This window comes from Brassica napus, chromosome C9 (assembly GCF_020379485.1).
Source record: "Brassica napus cultivar Da-Ae chromosome C9, Da-Ae, whole genome shotgun sequence".
NCBI classification, from domain to species: Eukaryota; Viridiplantae; Streptophyta; class Magnoliopsida; order Brassicales; family Brassicaceae; genus Brassica; species Brassica napus.
This window is the reverse complement of record NC_063452.1, coordinates 61,573,406-61,592,943: the sequence shown is the minus strand read 5'-3', so window position 1 is coordinate 61,592,943 and position 19,538 is coordinate 61,573,406. Positions and strand designations below refer to the sequence as shown.

The 19,538-nt window shown below is 38.6% G+C and overlaps 2 protein-coding genes across 3 annotated transcripts; one reads left to right on the top strand and one right to left on the bottom strand.

Annotated features, from left to right (window-relative positions):
• Positions 1-2,239: 2,239 nt before the first annotated feature.
• LOC106404970 (uncharacterized protein At5g23160-like) lies at positions 2,240-3,983 on the bottom strand. Its single transcript, XM_013845600.3, has 2 exons — positions 3,078-3,983; positions 2,240-2,863 (listed from the first exon to the last, which is right to left on the bottom strand). Exons 1-2 carry the CDS (start codon positions 3,435-3,437, stop codon positions 2,441-2,443), a joined length of 783 nt encoding a protein of 260 aa, XP_013701054.1. The 5' UTR covers positions 3,438-3,983; the 3' UTR covers positions 2,240-2,440.
• Positions 3,984-5,138: 1,155 nt separating this feature from the next.
• LOC106404593 (serine carboxypeptidase-like 35) lies at positions 5,139-13,599 on the top strand. Of its 2 annotated transcripts, none has more exons than XM_013845301.3 (8): positions 5,139-5,855; positions 6,185-6,292; positions 6,381-6,569; positions 12,041-12,129; positions 12,268-12,546; positions 12,631-12,767; positions 12,943-13,032; positions 13,118-13,599. In XM_013845301.3, the coding sequence occupies exons 1-8, from the start codon at positions 5,621-5,623 to the stop codon at positions 13,395-13,397; spliced, it is 1,407 nt and encodes a 468-aa protein (XP_013700755.1). In that variant the 5' UTR covers positions 5,139-5,620; the 3' UTR covers positions 13,398-13,599. The 2 variants fall into 2 exon arrangements, with proteins under 2 accessions (XP_013700755.1, XP_013700756.1); XM_013845302.3 differs by having other exon boundaries at positions 5,143-5,855; positions 13,139-13,599.
• Positions 13,600-19,538: the final 5,939 nt, after the last annotated feature.

Genomic DNA, 19,538 nt, shown 5'->3' with positions numbered 1-19,538 from the left:
GTTACCAGAAGCTCCAAATCTACTAAACTGGAGGGTGAGCTCGCCAGATATGCTCCCTTCGCCGTCTCAGACCACCATAGTCATCGGTGGAGTCAGCTTTATTCTTGCAAATCTTTTGTTTTGCTCCGCTTTTTCTCGGACCCTCTCGCCTTCACTTCGTCACAACCTCTCACGCTCCTCCTCCTAGTGACCGCTGCAGTGAAAGCCCCTCTTCCTCACCTTCGGAGTCACCGTTCACTGCGGTTCCGCTGGCAGTACTATTTTAACGTTAATAATCTATCACCGGCTCCAGACCGTCGAAGCTTCTCTAACAGCACAACCCCACCTCCACGTACCATCGTTACACCTCACCACCTCTCCACCATCGACACCATCTCCGCTCAAACATACCCCGCTCATCACAGAGCTCTTATTGTATGGATGTGGTTGAGCTTTGCACATGGTTGGGTCTCTAAAGACCCATTATCCACGTCTGCTCACACATCTTGCTTTCGAGATCTGTGTATGTGTGCCGGTACACCAATAACCGGTTACTGCAGCTTCTCTTCCACTAGCACAAACCTCATTTCAAATAATGTCCTCGTTAAAGTCTCTGATTGGGTTCTTGTGCGGATCTGTTTGGGTCTGGTCCATTGTTTCTGATCCTAAGAGTCCTACATCAAAGCTTCTCGAGACATTGCAATCCAATAGGCGAATGTGCTGCCTCACCGTGCTTTGTCGGGTATACGTTCATTTAATTTCAAAGGTTGTTCCGTACAACTCTAGGTGTAGTCCTACTCCGGCAACCTTTCCGCATCTCACTGCAACGTCACCTAAACTTAGTATCTCCAGATTCTGTCCACTACTATCAATTAGAGGCTGTACCGTCGACGACTATGTGTGTAGTCCTACTCCGACAGCCTCTCCACTCTTTACTGCAACATCGGGAGATCTAAGTTTCTTTAGAGACGGTTTTCGACTGCTATCATAACCCATTGGTTGGGTCATTCAACGTCAACTCTAATTTCTTTGCGTTCCTCCGAACGCGGGTTTTAGGATTACAAGTAAAGCTTCTCTATGAGTCTCTTCTCTCCTTAGCCACATCTATATTCGTCATGTTTTAGTTATTTTCGTTTATCAGCTTACTGTTGAGAATCTTTTCGGTTGTAACCGACTTAGCTCATTGGACCTTTAATTTTAATATAAGCATTTAGCTTTAAAAAAAAATCAAGATAGAGAATTATTGTGAGGCAAACGAACCCAAAAAAAGAGCAAAGATTAATGGTGATATCTGAGACTTTGGTCATACGATGTATTAAATGTTTTATACTATGTCACTGTCACGAAATTTACATCTATTCAAAGAACGGAAAAACGTGGGAACCAGACCGAATAAACAAATATAAAACCAAACAACGTTCTTTGCGCACAAATATAAATGCTGTAGTCTACAGATGCGATCATTATTGTTTTTTTTTTTTGACAAAAAAAATAGTTAAACCCGGATCTATTAAAGACACAGACATAACCCCCGGGTGGAGGTACAGCCCACGGATAAACCTTCTCCTGGGCATTCAAATGAGCCGAAAGCAATAGCCCATATCCGTGTGGTCATTATTATTGGCGATCATTATTGTTACTTTATATGCATTGAGATTTTGGAGATGACCAAATTATAAGCTAAAGGATTGCACGGTTACAGGCAAGATCGATAAATTACACGAAGGAGAGAAGCAACATGAAGCAAGACGACCATCAACATCAAACTCTTGTACTTTCTGATCGGGTTTCCAATATACTTCCTCTGTTCCTGAAAGTAAGATTTTCTAGAATATGCACGTTTATTAAAAATTTAATAAATATTTATAATTTAATTAATTTTTTACTTTATTATGCACTTTCCAATAACTTTCCACCAATGAAATTTAATCAATTCAAATATTCTCAATTAATGTTGCTCAAAAGTATAAAAAAGTACCTTAACAATATAAAAATCTATCTTTGTGGAACAAGAAAAAAATCTAAAACATCTTACTTTCGGGTAGTATATATTACCATTAAGTACATTTTTTTTTTTTTTTTTTTTTTTTTTTTGTCACGGGCGGTCTCCGGAATCCCAGAGGACTCGAACCCAGGTGCCTTGGGATCCAGTTCACTCTAGTGTTACCACTAGGCTATTCTGTCCCGGCATTTCCATTAAGTACATAAATTATAAGAAACACTTATAAAATATTTTGAGTAGTGAGTACAACGAACACTCTAGAGTAACGAACACGGCTGCTAAATATTGACTAACAAAAAACCACAGATAATATACTATCCACTTAATGTATCCATTCACAATCGATCAATCATCGTTATTAAACGGATACACTGTTTGCTTAAGAAAACAAAACAAAAAAATGTTTGACCAACCCCATTATAATATAGAAACATATTAAAAAAAAAAAAAGAGAGATCGTCACGACAATGAAACGCGATTTTGCCGGCCAAGAAACCCGTCCATAACGACTTTTCTTTTATACGACTCTGAATTCAAATCAGGCAAACACGAAGAACCGTCGCTACCGCTGCGTTTGCGTTTTGCTAACGCGGCTGCGTCTCTGAGACGAGGCAGAAAGTAACACCAAGCGGATGTACATAGAATCGCACAGAGCCGACCCCAAACTAACATAATCACCAGTGTCAATACAATGACCGAAATACCAATCACCGGGTCAAACTTTTCGACCCGTGACCCGTTTTTCTCCCGAGACGGTTTCATGTCGAGTTTCCCATAACGGGTTGAGTTCGATATACGTTCAGGACACGTGTCTCTTCTGGAGGAAGGCTCAGTGGGTTTTGATCGGTCGGTGGTTACGACTTGCAAGTCCTTCGGTTTTGTCTGAATAAGTAAACAACGAACGACAAGAATAAAATTTTCAAAAAAAAAAAAATGTAGGATTAAAATCATAAAACGATTTAATGTCGCTTCAGAAGATTCACAAACGTTTCAAAAATCAAATTGGACATCAAAGAAGTTTAATTGACTGAAAATGATTTTTGACAAAAAAAAAACAAAAACGTGAAGAAGTCTTTTGAGAATCTATGAAAGATACCTCTTTTGTTTCATGATTCACGGCGGTCTTCTCATCAGCCGGAATATTCTTACGATCAGCCATACGACTTATCAGCGGGACGGGTTTCTTCTTATCAGTTTCATGTTCCACACTCAAAGTCTGTTTCTCCGTTTCCTCGATCGGCGCCGGTTTGATCTCTCTGTTCTTCGAGCGAAACTTAGAACATAGAAGCCACCGACTTGGCTTCTTATTCTTCTTCATCTTCGTATTCATCTCACCACCCCTCTCCGTCTCAACCATCCCCTTGTCGGAGTATATTTTACGGGAAAATCCAAAACATCCTAGAAAATACGAAGAAGGCACGTTTCTTTCTCGGGCTCTCTCATCGATTTTCGCCATTGAAGTCGAATTGAATGAAAGAGAAACTGTGCATTCGTGCGAAGACTTTGAAATATCGCTCGGAACGGTTGGGTTTTATCCTTTTTTTATTTTGATTAAAATAATGCTATCAGTATTGACACAGTTTCGAATCACGGTAACATACTTTATTACTACCAAAATTTGGATGGATATTTATTATTGTAAAGTGAAGTGTATATTAGTATAACTTTTGGCTTAAGTTACATACATTATATTGTACAAAAGGAGTTTTTTTCTTGAATAAATTTAACATTTCATTCAAAAAAAAAGTAAAGTGAGGTGTACAAATATCACAAAAAAAAAGTGTTATGGATTATTTTTCTGAGGAAACAGATAAATTAAAAGTGAAAAATACAAGCAAAAATTAATTATAGCTACGTTTAAAAGAAAATAAATTAAGAACATATTATTGAACCAAAAGGGGAAATACTAGTAATGTCTTTATCCAACGAGAAACATGATTAAGCAAGAAATAGAGAATTTGTTCCCACTGTTGATATTTGTATTCTAGACTTAAGATTATATTCCCCCACTCTCCCAGTAGAAAGAACTAATACTATTCTGACAGATCAATGTAGCTTAATGAAAATAGCTGACAGTAAAAGATATTTTTACAAGATAAGATTATAAATGTTAAACTAGATTTATTGTTGGAAAATGCATTACATGGTCAATCACATGTCCTAAGGCCGTAAGGCGGTATAGATTGGAATATTCAAAAACAGTGAGAGAGCAGACGTGTCCGATTACATCATGAATTCAGACGTATGAACAAAACCGTGTATACAATAACGAACCACATTATCCAAGACGGTAGATAGATTAGGACGAAAGATTCATCTTGATAAAATGGATTAATTTAATGAAACACAAAGATAAAATTAATAAAACCAAAGTAAAGTTCAAAAGAAGAAAAATAAGTATCGTAGTGTCCACGTTTCTAACTTCTCCGTCGGACTTCTTCATTTAGCTTTTTCTCGATAACCCAGGCAATGTTACCCAATAAAATATGTGGAGATTTTGCTTTTTGAACCAATCATTTTTCACCTGTACATATTTAGAGATCCATTTCATCCCGTTTTGGGCTTAAAACGTGTGGGTCTCTTAATACTTTTGGGCTCAAAAGATTGTTGATATTTGAAATTAGACGTCGTTCGGGTACCATCTCGGTTCGGTTCGGATCTATTCGGATTTCGGGTTCAAAGATTTCAGTCCCATATTTTTAAATTTTGGTTCGAGTTCAGTTCGGATTCGGATAACCCATTTAAAATATTTTAAATTTTTTAAAACTTATTATATGCTTAAAATTTTTCAAAATCTATAAACAAAATAATAAATAACAAATAAATTTGAATAACATATTTCAAAAGACATAAAATTAACATATAAATTGGTTTGGTTTGAATATTTGGATATAAGATTAATAGATATTTCAAGTATTTTTGGTATTTTGAATGTATTTTAGTTATTTTAGACATTTATTTTCCACTATTTGTACATATTTTCAAATATTTTGGACAACTTTAAAGTATATAATATTTTGGATGTTTTTAATATACATTAAATCTAAAAAATAAGTAAAATATTTAGGTATATAAATCTATTTCTGATATATTCGGGTACCCGAAATATTTCGGTTGAAATCGAGTTCGGTTTCAGTTGTGTAGATACCAAAATTTGTTCAGATTTAATCAATTTCAGTTCGGATTCGGTATTACTTTTCAGATCGGATTCGGTTCGGTTCTTCGGATTCGGATGTTTTGCCCACTCCTATTTGAAATAGTAGTAACACAAATTGCTGCTAGATTCAATGTGAAAATTTTCAAGAAATTTAAACGAGAAAGATGTAACAACGAACATGGACTAAAAATAAAGTATCTATGATTACAACACAAAAAGACAGACAAAGGGGAGAAAAGTATGAAAACGCCGATCATTGAAAGATCTATTCAGAAAGTTCAAATAACAACAGCAAACACCAACCAATTAATTACATTTTTTAAGTATCGCAACCGCGACGTTCGTGATGTGTCGATATGAAAAAGAATTATCGTGGTGACTAAGGTTATATTAATATATATCATCACCAATTATAAAAAAAGGCGTTTGGCCTCAAATTATGTTCAGAAGATTTGTAAACAAAGAGGCGAGAGCGTTTAACGATGGAGAAAAACGCACTCTGGCTGCTGTGCATTCTGGTGTTGCCGGTGATAGCTTGTGGTAATAAGGAGGATGACCTGGTTACCGGTTTACCGGGTCAACCACCGGTTAACTTCAGACATTACTCCGGGTACATGAATCTCGGGCCTCGACAGAAGCAGAAGTCACTTTTCTACTGGTTCTTCGAAGCTCAGCAAAACACCGCTCGCCGTCCTCTAGTCCTCTGGCTCAACGGAGGTCAGTCTCTCTATCTCCCTCTCTACATATGTACGTATGTGTCTCGTCACATATTTGATATTTGTAATAGATTATATTTATCGTAAATTTCAAAATTCCCACCATCATTGGGTCAAAAGCTCCCTAGTCACGCCTTTCAACAAATAACTATCTGATTTATATTATCTTTTACAAATAAGAAGACGACAAAAGACTCAAAAATTTGAATCATCTTACACCCTTTTTCTATAGAAGTTATAGAAACAATAATATTTTAACAAAATATAAGGTTCTTCATATATTTTAACGATTTAAATTGTTGATTGGTACTTATTGAGATGTTTGCACAGGACCTGGTTGCTCAGCGATCGCCACTGGTGCTGCACAAGAACTAGGCCCGTTTCTGGTCCATACCAAAGGTGGCAACCTCACCTTCAATGAATTCTCTTGGAACAAAGGTACAACGAACATTACCATAATGAAATTACCATTTGAAGATAATGAATACATTTATGTATACATTTTAATAAATCAATGTTTGTGCAGAGGCCAATATCTTGTTCTTGGAAGCACCGGTAGGCGTTGGATTTTCGTACAGTAATAACTCAACTGATCTTCAAAACCTAGGAGATCAAGTTACTGCAGAGGATTCTCTTGTGTTTTTGATCAACTGGTTCAAGAAATTCCCCGAGTTTCGTTCAAACGAGTTTTACATCACCGGAGAGAGTTATGCAGGTAAAATACTCATTTACTTTATTTATGATTTTTATAATATACAAATAAAACACTTGTTTAATTAAAAAAAATGTATATATAATAAAAGAATCAAAAGTCTGAAATTTAGTTTGGTTTTGAAGGATTTTCAAGGAGAGTTTTTATTTTATAAAAGATCTCTCTATATATAAATAAACAGAAAATAATATACACGACTACATAGCGATTTTTTTTTTCTTAGAGCATAATTATCCCTGAGACTTTTTCTCATGTCCCCAAGTTTTTTTATTAATATTTGTGAATGAGAACTTATTTGTGGGACTTTGGTAAATTGTTGGATTATTGGTAGGACTTTAGGTTGGTTATTAAGTTAATTTTTTAATATAAATAAATAAAATTATAAAATATAAGATAAAACATATTAACTTGTTTAAATAGGATAAAATTATTCATTTATAAGAAAAACATATTATTACATATTATTATTTCAGACAAAAAAATACAGACTTAAATAAAAACAAACACAAATTTTATTCATTTTAAAGAAATTAAAATATTACATATTATTATTTCGGAGATGTCCAAACTTATCCCATATATGTTCAACCAAATCCCTTTTTAATTGTTGATGGGTATGTGAATCTTAAACTTCTTTCCGACGGCCAAGTACATTTCCGGCCTTTTTAGGCCTTCTTACGGTGAATGAAAACTCTTCATCTTGAAATTCCTCAATGGTGTTTGCATCGCGTTCATCTTCGACTATCATATTATGGAGGATGATACATGCCTTCATAATATTTCCCATTTTTGCTTTATCCCATATTTTTGATGGATTTTTGACAACGGCAAATCTTCCTTGGAAGACTCCAAAGGCACGTTCAACATCTTTTCGAACTCTTTCTTGGGTATTAGCAAACAATGACTGTTTTTCGGTTTGTGGTAGTTTTATAGACTGAATAAAAGTCGCCCATTTCGGATATATACCATCTGTTAGGTAATATGTCAGATGGTACTCCGTTTGGTTGACATAATAGTTTACTGCTGGGGCGATCCCGTTAATAATGTCATCAAAAACAGGAGAACGATCAAGAATATTAAGATCGTTCATAGTACCTGGAGCTCCAAAAAAAGCGTGTCAAATCCAGAGGTCTTTTGAAGCAACTGCCTCCAACACAATCGTTGGTTTTCCCGTTCCCCGTGAATACATTCTTTTCCAAGCGGTGGGACAATTCTTCCACTCCCAATGCATACAGTCGATGCTTCCAATCATCCTCGGGAATCCACGTTCTTCGTTGATATATAGTTGTCTTTGCAGATCCTCTGGTGTGGGATGTCGTAGGTATTCATCGCCAAACAAGGCAATAATACCGGCGGTAAAATTGTGCAAACTAGCTCGGGCCGTTGTTTCAGCAAGACGGATATATTCGTCTTGGGCATCGGCCGCACCACCGTATGCCAATAGGCGAATAGCTGCAGTACATTTTTGCAGGGGAGAAAGACTGTCCCGTCCGGTTGCATCTTCTGATTGTTGAAAATACGGTATTTCTGTGGAGAGACGATGCACAATACGAACGAACAAAGATTTGTTCATTCGAAACCGGCGCCGGAATAAACGGGTAGAGTAGGTCGGAGTCTCGCTAAAATAATCATTCCAAAGCCTTCTGTGCCCTTCTTCCCGATCTCTCTCTATAAAAATTCTTTTTTTTCTCTCTTTTGGTTCTGGAATAGGATCATTAAATCCTAAAAACTCATCAGTTATCGACGCAAATTCATCATCACCACTATCATTGTTGTATTGATAATGATAATGTGAAGATGATGCCATTAGAATTTTAAAGAAAAATAAGAAGAATTTGTGATACAACGAGAGGAGAAGTGAATGAATTGGAAATTGTGGTATAAAAAAATTGATGCATTATGGCTTATATTTATAGAGGAGCAGACGTGATTCAAACTCTCGTGTGATAATGTCAAAGTGAATGAATGTTTTTAGGACTGTTGTGGTATAAAAAATTTGATGCATTATGGCTTATATTTATAGAGGAGTGTATCTTGTGATTCTAGACTGTTGTTTCCAAAAACTAATAGTAGCCTCTTGTGACTAAAGGCTGTCGTGACTAGTAGCATCTCGTGATACTAGCCTCTTGTGACTAAAGGCTGTCGTGACTAGTAGCATCTCGTGATACTAGCCTCTTGTGACTAAAGGCTGTCGTGACTAGTAGCATCTTATGTAGGAGTTATTACAAAAGTCATTACATCCGAAGAGTGAAGCTATTACAAAGCTCTCGAATCACTTAAAGCAGATTACCACACCTAAGATAACTAATACAATGATCAGTAGCCCAACAAGCAGTTCAAAACCATTGAAGTAACTTGATCTCTTATTTCCTAACTCACAGACAAGGTTCTCAAGCCTAACCAATTTCTGCTCAGTCTCAAAGTCACTAAACAAGGTTAGATTGTCTACCTTTTCACTGAGTTGAAGAACGTGTCTATCCCTTGCCCTCATCTCCTCCATCACGGCGACGTCCCACCACTTCCATACATGGCATTCTCCATCGTCAGCTTGGTCACAAGTGTAGTAAAGTCTCCCCCATTGTTAAGAGTCTTCGCCATTGCTAGTTTTGGTACGCCACCACAGTAGCATATCTGCGGGAAGCCGAACTCAACTTCTGGTTGAGGTGGGTATTGAGGTGGGTATTGAGGCGGCTCACTACGGTTGAGCTCTTCTTGTTCCCTACGGTTGAGTTCTTCTTGCTCCCGACGGCTGAGCTCTTCTTGGTCCTGACGGATGAGCTCTTCTGTAGAGCTATAGCCACACTCTGATGAATCCTCATAATAATCCTCTGACATAGATGGCTGGGTGTAGCTATAGCGTCCCATTATAAAGTTTCCTGAAATAGACACAAGAAAATAAAAATGTTAACAGCGAACAAAGAGAAGAAAAATTAAATGTTAACAGCGTGCAATAACTAAAAACAATGCATAACTTAAAACAGCAAACAACTTTCATTCATAGTTAACAGCATACAACGTACACACATAGAGCTTACATAAACATTTAAACTTATTTCTAACAGAGAAACATGGAAAAGGTTGAAACAAAGAAACATGGAGACTTAGATCAAAGCCAGCAGCTTATTCTTAGTTGCTTCTTCAGGCTCAGTAAGAGGATCTTTCTTGGCAAGAAGTGTGTCAAGAATCGCAAGCTTTGTTAGTCTCTCCTTGATCAAGAGATCCTCCTTCCTCATCAAGAGATCCTCCTTCTTCATCTCCCAAACGGTCTGACACTCCGACAGAGACCTCAATGGTGTGGAATTCTTCTTTTTAGCCTTTGCCGCCTTGATTCCTTCAGGACGGACCTCAGGATCACCAACGGAGCTGCTTGAAGCTTGAGAACATGTCTCTTTTCGCTTTGAATTCCCAGCAGGCTTAGGAGTGTTAAGGCTGAGCCATTTCTGCTCATAACTCAACACACACCAAGCATGGTCAAGACTGAATTTTTTCCCGTGATCTGCAAAGTAGATGTCTTTGGCCAGCTTGAGCAGATCATTGTCATTCTGACCAGAACTCTTCTGTCTCTCAGCTGCAGCGTATGCAGCACAGAATTTGTTCGTGTAGTCATTGATCTTGTGCCACCTCTGCTTACAGTTGAGATGCTCACGATTATCACCACTAGCTTTAGCATGAGAACTTGACGCATAGAACTCACCAACTCGTTTCCAGAATGTCCCTTTATTTTGATCAACGCCAACAACATCATCCTTAGATGTGTTTAGCCATCCACTTATTAACACCTCGTCATCGGCTGGAGTCCAGTTCCTTCGCTCCCTAGAGGCAACAAGTGGGTTTTCGGGTGCAACTGGAGGATTTGGTGGCTGTTCACTAAAAGCAGGGATGTCTGATGCTCCAAAGTGATGAGGAGAACCATAACTTTCATAAGGAAAGGTCTGGCTGTTAAGAAAACCGACGAAACTAGAACAAGGAGACTGGCTATAAGGATTCAATGGATCTCTTGAATCCATTACGATTAGAACAGATAGAAGAGAGGAAGAGAGGATGAGAGAAAGAGATGTGTGTAAAACAAAGGTGAGAAGTTGTGTGTTTAAATAGGTGAGAAATAGTTGTGAGAAGTTTGGAATAATAAGTTACCTTCTTAAAGTCCTAACCATAAACTACCGGGGTCTAATCAAACTTATTACAGTCACAACAACAAAAGAGAACAAAGCAGAAACAACGAAACTATAAAGAAGTGATTCCTAACTCGTTCCCATTAACTCATCAAACAACAACAAAGGTTTATGTGACCAAACTAATAACATCTCTTCACGCAAACGAGCTTATTATAGTTGAACCAAACTTAAATGTCCACACAGACAGTACGCAACTATGAAAACTTAAACTTAAAAGCTACTTACCTAAACAATAAAGAAGACAGTAGTAATCAAGTCTATGTAAACTATTTCAATGTCAACAGAGGCAATTGTAAACTACTTCAAGTCTATGTAAACTACTTCAATGTCAACAGAGACAGTAGTAATCAATGTCAACAAGAAGGCAATACGCTATCTTAAATGTCACAAACTACTTCAAGTCACAAAGAAGACAGTAGTAATTCTCTCTATGTAAACCACTCTATCACCTTCTTACGTCAGAAATATACAAGTAATTATAACAACATATCAAGTCTTTCTTACTACTAATCAACTATACGAAACCCATATCAAGTGATTATCAAGTAGTCAATTCAATGAGAACTAGTAATCAATATTCAGTTCGTAACCATTGGTTCTGTTCTTAATTCCCTAACCAAAAACAACTAACCCTAATCAAGAGATTTGGACAAACCTGGATTCGTTTCGAGGAGAGATCGGTGTGGAGTGATCAGGAGAAATCGGTGTGGAGTGATCGAGGAGAGATCGGTGTGGAGTGATCGGGAGAAATCGGTGTGGAGTGATCGAGGAGAGATCGGTGTGGAGAGATCGGTGTGGAGTGATCGGTGAAGATGAGAAACGGCGCCCGAACTCTTGTTTCCCCTATAAACAAACATGCAGAAACGAATCAAACACAAATACTCAGATGAATTTCCGATAATATGAAGACAAACCCAGATCAATTATATCGTATAATAAACTCGAAAATCACAAAATTAAGGTACGGGAAGGAACACGAACCTTCTGGGTGTTCGATTCGACGGATTTCGTACTCGATTATACGAGAAAATGGTGTGGATTGCGACGATCTCTTTCGCCACCGATATCGCCTGTGGAGAGAGAGAGAAGAAGGAGATGAAATGAAATGAATTCAGACAAAACTCGACTCTCTCTCTCCCCTTCGGTTTGCCTCTCCCTTGCTGCCACGTAGCCCAAGGACTTCGTAAAAAACTTCTAATTCTGAAAACGTTTCCGCTATTTTTTGGTATTTCTCATTTTCTTTTTGGCTTATATTGGTTGGGGACTTTTGCTAAGATGTACCGATAATTATGCTCTTAGGTCACTATGTTCCTCAGCTTGCGGAGGTCATTCACGACAGGAACAAGAAGGTTACAAGAGATTCTCGCATCAATCTCAAGGGAATCATGGTAAGGCCTCATGTATACGGACAACGGTTACTTTCGTGACAAGAAAACAACGTTTCTTGATATACAAGTAAACATAGAATGAAATGAACTTCAAAGAAAACCAAACCGTAAATGGACTTTGGTTGTTGACCGCTGCAGATTGGAAACCCAGTGATCAATGAAGCGACCGACGCTGCAGGAATAGTTGACTACGCGTGGAGCCACGCCTTAATATCGGACGAGGTTCATAAACTCATTCACGACTCGTGCCGGTTTGGAGATAAACTAACGGCACAATGCAACAAAAGTTTCACAGGGTTTACAGCTTACGCTGCGATCAATATATACAGCATCTACACTCCCGTTTGCCTCTCCTCCTCGCCATCTTCTAAAAACCATACGCGTGTTATGTCTGATCATAATCTCCTCACTTCACAAGTACGTAACATCAACCTTCTTATAATTTGATTTTATTAGTTTCTATCAATCATTGATGAAATTATAATGGTTTTGAATTGTCAGGATATCTGGGGTAGGTTACCTTACGCGTACGACCCGTGCACACCACACTATGCCGAGAAATATTTCAATAGGAAAGATGTGCAGGTCGCACTTCACGCAAACGTCACAAACATACCTTACCCGTACACAGCTTGCAGGTCAGGGTTACAAGTTCATATCATACACAATTTTATCTTACAATCAATTGGTAATGAGTAATTACTTACATACTACTAAATTAGTATGTTATACAGAATATAATTGTTATATCAATATTAGTATGTTTGAGGTTGGTTCTAAAGTATGTGTGCGCCTTGTGCATGGTTTAATTAGTTCGGTGATAAAATGGACTGAAGCTCCGACCACGGTGATTCCCATCATCCAAAAGCTCTTGAAGGGTGGCCTCCGCATTTGGCTCTATAGGTATTACGTTATAAAAACATATTATAAGTTATATAGAAAGAAATATAGCTAGTCACTATAAATTTTTGGTAATTGATTTTAATAGGACTGGTTCTTTTGGTTATAGCGGAGATACGGATGGGAGACTTCCAGTAACATCTACGCGCTATAGCTTAAGGAAGATGAGACTTAAGGTGGAGTCACCATGGAGGTCATGGTTCCACAAGAGTGAAGTGGCTGGCTGGGTTGAGACTTACGCAGGAGGACTAACTTTTGTCACCGTGAGAGGCGCTGGTCATCAGGTTCCGCTCTTTGCTCCGGCGCAATCCCTCACCTTATTCTCACACTTTCTCGCTTCCCTCCCATTGCCTTCTTCTCGTTTCTAATCGGCACCACAAATGATCAAGTCATTGCATGTTTCTATGGAAAAGTCAAGATCTCAGTGTGTCTTTTGTTTTTTTTTTGGCTTGTTTTGCGATTATCATGTTAGCTGTGTGGTGAGAATAATGTAATACTCTTCCTAGAGTCCAATGTATATATGAATGTGAGATAAATGGAATAAAACATAGGAAAAGCTTTGAACGTCTCTTTTAATGTTTGTTTTTGATGCCTGATTCGTTAATTTTGGGGGATTTTTCAGGGTCTTGACTTTTTTTTTGTGCCATCGTTTTCATTGATTTTTCAAAAGTAGCATTTGTAACAATAAATTATAGTGAAATAAAATTGGGAAAATGTAATCGTGGACGGCCCATCGAGGCTAATCAATAGGATATGATATAGTACCGTCGACAGATGTGAGTGTCTTTCTTATCATGCCATATGAAGCTTCTCATCTGTTTTATGGTCTTGTCAATGTATTTTTTCCATACAAGTAGCTTTCATGTGATAGTGCGCCGTGACTGAGTCGGATAATTAGAAAAAAAGTTTCTAAATATTATTTTGTTTAAAATACTTGTTATCTTTCATAGATAGTATAGATACATATTTTAACCCCTCTTATAAAAATCGGCCGCCTAGCCGCGTTACGCGTCACTCTTCCGCTCCGATTTATGCCAAATCAGTTTAAAAAATCAGATATCTGATTTTTTCTCCCTAGACCGCCTAAATGACCGCCTAGCCGCCTAATCTATTTTTTTATTTTTTATTTTTTATTATTTTTATTATTTATTTTATTTTAAATAATATTTTTATTTGTTTATTTGATCTAAAATTTTATAAATATCATGTATATTCATAATTTTGATGAAAATTACACTATATTAAGTTTATATATTCTATTTTTGTGTTTTATACAATCTTAAACATGAAAATGTATTAATGTTATACACAATTAAAGATTAACATGTTTTATTACATAGTAAACCATCTAAAAATTCCGTCCCGCATAATTTCCGATTAATCCTCAATTTTCTCTTTAGGCGCTAGATCCAACCCGACCGTCTGACTAGCCCCTAACGCGTTCCCGAACAGGATTTTAACTGAATATCAGTTGACAAAAAAAAACTGAATATCATGATGTTATTCATGTAGGTTAAAAGCTAGAAGCTTTAGAGAGAAAGGTTTCTGAAGATAAAACTGACTTTTATTCATCAAAATAGCTCGTTTGTTTACAATGGTTCTCTACTCATATTTATACATAGTGAGAGAACAATCTAGACTTCTGGCAGGTGTCTCTGACAGCTAGCAATCCTGATCCATAAGAGCTTCATATCTGTTGATGAGCTGCATTGTATGAGGTGTGATCTCCGTACGTTTAGCTCCTTTTGTCGTTCTACTTTTGTCCTCTGTTACCGTTGGAGCTAAAGGTGCTGAAGTGGACTTTGCTGAGAGAAGGCCCAATGTCTTTGATGGATGATCATGTAATGATCTGTTGGGCTTAATACTCCCCCGCAAACTCGAGGTGGGTGGAAAGTCAACTCCGAGTTTGTTGCGCAAGTCCTGAAAGCTATGCTGAGGTAGAGACTTGGTAAAGATGTCTGCTAGTTGCTGAGCTGCAGGAATGTGGTACACAATGAGAGATCCATCAGCCACCTTTTCTCTCGCAAAGTGATAATGTGTGGCGAAGTGTTTTGATTTCTTGTGAAGCACTGGGTTTGCCGTCAAGTGTACTGCAGACAGATTGTCACAGTATATCTCAGCTGCATTCAAATGATTCACACCCACACTCTTGAGCATGAGCCCAATCCATGCTAACTCAGCTGATGTGTCAGAGAGAGTCATGTACTCTGCTTCAGTCGAGGAACGTGCTACTGAGTCTTGACGCTTAGCTGACCAGGAGACTAGGTTTGACCCAAGAAACGTGCAAAATCCTCCGGTTGATCTTATAGTATCTTGACATCCTCCCAATTCACTGTCACAGTAGGCTCTAACTTGAGTATATGTGTTCGATTCAAGCGTTAGACCCATCTGTAGAGTACCTTTAAGATACCTCAGTATCCGCTTCATGAGATGAAAGTCTGACAGAGTAGGCTCATGCATCTTCTGACACACTAGATTCACCGCAAACTGTATGTCTGGTCTGGTTAATGTCAGATACTGAAGCTTGCCTGCTAAGCTTCTGAAGTATTTGGGGTTGGTGAAAAGCTCATCCTGATGTGGAACACGATCTAACTGTAATGGTAAAGGGGTTGGCATAGGAGCACAGTCAAGCATCCCTGCTGCTTCCAGTATGTCTGTGGCATACTTTGCTTGATTAAGAAACAAGCCAGTTGCTGTAAACTGAGCCTGAATGCCCAAAAAATAACTCAGTGACCCCATGTCTTTCATTCTGAACTGTTTCTTGAGCGACTTCAGTAGCTTATCCACCAAGTTTTGTTGCTTCCAGTAAGCACCATGTCATCTACATAAAGCAACAAGTACATTACGTCTGATCCTCTGTTGTACAGAAAGAGGGAAGGATCACTTGCATTGCAGATATATCCAAACTCAAGTAGATAGGAACTGAATTTATCAAACCAAGCTCTAGGTGCTTGCTTAAAACCATAGATTGCTTTGTGTAGAAGACAAACATAATCCGGATGCTCTTTGCTTTCATAACCAGGAGGTTGTTTCATGTAGACAGTCTCAGTTAAATCTCCATGGAGAAAGACATTTTTAACATCTAATTGTTTAATCTCCCACCGCTTGATAACTGCTAGGTGAAGAACTATCCTCACAGTTGCTGTCCTGACGACTGGGCTATATGTTTCCAGGAAGTCTACTCCCTCTTCTTGTTGATTTCCTTTTGCTACAACTCTTGAACGAAGCTTGTCTAGCGTTCCATCTGCCTTCAGTTTCACCTTATGTACCCATCTGCAACCTATAGGTCGTGTATCAGGGGGTAGTGGGACTAAGCTCCAAGTCTTTGTCTCTTCACAGGTTTCTATTTCTTCTCCCATTACTCCATTCCAACCAGGGTGGTTGAGTGCTTCTGCAGTAGAGCGTGGTAATTAAGGTAGGCTATTTACTGTTATCAAGGCATACCTCGGATTTGGTTTCATTACCCCTGCCTTAGCTCTTGTTGTCATCTTATGTGAGTTGGCAGGCTGGGGTGGAGGAGGGTGATCAAGTATAGCCTCATGATCAGAATCTGTATCTGATGATGATGAACTTGTTTCTCCAGGAAGGATAGGACTAGCGGGAGCAACATAGACTGGCTGAGGAATAGGAATTGAAATAGGAACAGATCTCCCTACTTCTTCTGATGGAGTTTGTATCTCTTGACTGCTCTCAGTATCTATATCAACTTGATGTTGAAGTCTCCATGCCGGGAATAGAGGCGTTACAGCAGACTTCAATAGATGTTGATAAGTATCTTTGTAAGGTAACCTGTCTTCATCAAACAGAACATGCCTGTTGATATAGATGCGACCAGTAGGAGGATGATAACATCTGTAACCTTTATATCTCTCATTGTAGCCAAGAAATACACAGCCAAAGACCCTGAGAGCTGTGTAGACTGGTCTTTTGCCATTGAGAACTTCATAAGGACTGATCATTTTCTCATTTACTGTTGTAGGAAGCAAGTTACTGAGAAAGGCAGAGGTAAACAAAGCTTCTACCCAGAGTTCTTGAGGAAGATGACTTTGATATAGCATCGACAAACCGAGCTCAGTGATGTGGCGGTGACGTCTCTCTGCAATGCCATTTTGCTCCGGCGTATGAGGACAAGAGACAAAATGTTTAATGCCGCAAGCTGCTAGATGTTGTGACATGTTGTTGTTCATAAATTCACCTCCACCATCAGACTGAAACACACAGATTTTCTGTTTGTATTGGTTTTCCACTTGTTGTTGAAATGCTTTGAAGACTGAGAACACATCAGATTTTAACTTAAGTGGATAGAACCAACAAAATCTTGAATAATTGTCGATGAATACAACGTAAAACCGAAAGCCCTGAACTGACACAATTGGTGCAGGACCCCATACATCACAGTGTATCCTCTCAAGAACTCTACTTGCTCGAAAATCAGAACTAGAAAAGGGAAGTTTACATGTCTTGCCCACTTGACATGCTTCACACAATGACTTCTCAGTCTTATTGAATGTAATGGCCTTTATTGCTGAAAGATGCTTCAAAACTTGATCATTTGGATGTCCCAACCTTAGATGCCAGATTCTATCACTTGCAAGCTGCTGTCTTGAAGAGTAGAATGATACGAATTGAGGAACATCCAACCGGTACAGCCCTTTAACCTTGTTTCCCTGACTGAGAACCCTGCTTGTTGCTTTGTCCTTAACATATACATGAGCAGAATCAAACATGAATTCACATGGATAGTCATCAGTGAGCTTAGAGACTGATAGAAGGGACTTCGTTATATCAGGACAGATCAGAACCTCAGAGAGAGGAATGTTACCTGAGGCAGAAAGGATAGAGGCTGAGCCAACATGAGTGATGGGCAGAAACTCTCCATTGCCAACAATGACATGGTCTGATCCATCATACTCATAAGCGGTATCAAGATGCTGTACTGAATTAGTAACATGATGAGAAGAGCCGCTATCTAGATACCACTCAGCTCCTGTGAAGCTAGCATTGTTCTGAGCCGATGCGGTCATCAACATATTGGCCTGAGGAGAGTCGTTGACAGCAAAGTTTTGATCAAAGCGCTTGTAACACTTGTAGGCAGGATGTCCATATTTTCCACAAATCTGACATGTAGGACGCTGGGTATCAGACTGTCTGTGAGCACCCTGACCAAACTGTTGAGGAAATCCCCTGCCTTGTGTGGAGTAGAAGCCTTTGCCTCTGTAGCCACCTCTGTTCTGACCTCTGCCACGTCCTGAATATCCTCCTCTGTTGGTATAGAACGCGTGATGAGAATTCACATCAACGGTGGGCTCATATGCCTTGAGTTTATCTTCAAACCCTGTTAGCTTGTAGACAATATCTTCAAAACAAGGAACAGGCTGAACATCCATGGCGTGTTCAATCACTGTACAGACAGACTCATATTCCTTGCCTAGACCGTTAAGAACACCATAGATCTTTTCCTGTTCAGTAATAGGAGCTCCTATGGAGTCTAACTGATCACAAAGCGACTTGATCTCAGACAAATAAACAGCCATAGTTTTGTTCCCTTTGACAGTAGTTTGTACTCGCCTTTGTAAATCTAATCTTCTAGAAGCAGAAACCCTATTGTATTTCTGAGCTAGAGCCAACCATACCTCTTGAGAAGTATGTAAGCCGTAGACAGATTTGAGGGCATCTTCTGTGAGAGTTCCATAGAGCCAGGCGAGAATGAGCTGATCCTTCTGTGTCCAACGAAGAAACTCAGGATTCGCAGCTTCTGTGTCTTGATCTCCCTGTCTGACTGTGATTGTAGGGGCGGGTCGTGGTTGGGCGCCGGTGACGTAGCCGAGAAGCATCTGACTGGAAAGAAACTGCTCGAACTGGAGTTTCCATAGGAGATAGTTGCCTTCCTTAAGCTTCAACGTAACCACATGCGTGATGGTAAGAGTAGTAACCGAAACAGGATCTTGATTTCCTTCCATGGCGTGATACCATGTAGGTTAAAAGCTAGAAGCTTTAGAGAGAAAGGTTTCTGAAGATATTACTGATTTTTATTCATCAAAATAGCTCGTTTGTTTACAATGGTTCTCTACTCATATTTATACATAGTGAGAGAACAATCTAGACTTCTGACAGGTGTCTCTGACAGCTAGCAATCCTGATCCATAAGAGCTTCATATCTGTTGCTGAGCTGCATTGTATGAGGTGTGATCTCCGTACGTTTAGCTCCTTTTGTCGTTCTACTTTTGTCCTCTGTTATCGTTGGAGCTAAAGGTGCTGAAATGGACTTTGCTGATAGAAGGCCTAATATCTTTGATGATGATCATGTAATGATCTGTTGGGCTTAATAATTCATATGGTCACATATTTAACAAATCTCATCTGTTTCACCAAAAAGTTCATAAACAGTAATTTTGTCTTATGCAATTAAAAATTATATATCATTCGGTCTTTTTGTTTGTTGTGACAATATCACGTGAACTCATAACAAACAATAAAAAGAATACTCCTATCATGAAAATAAAAGACTC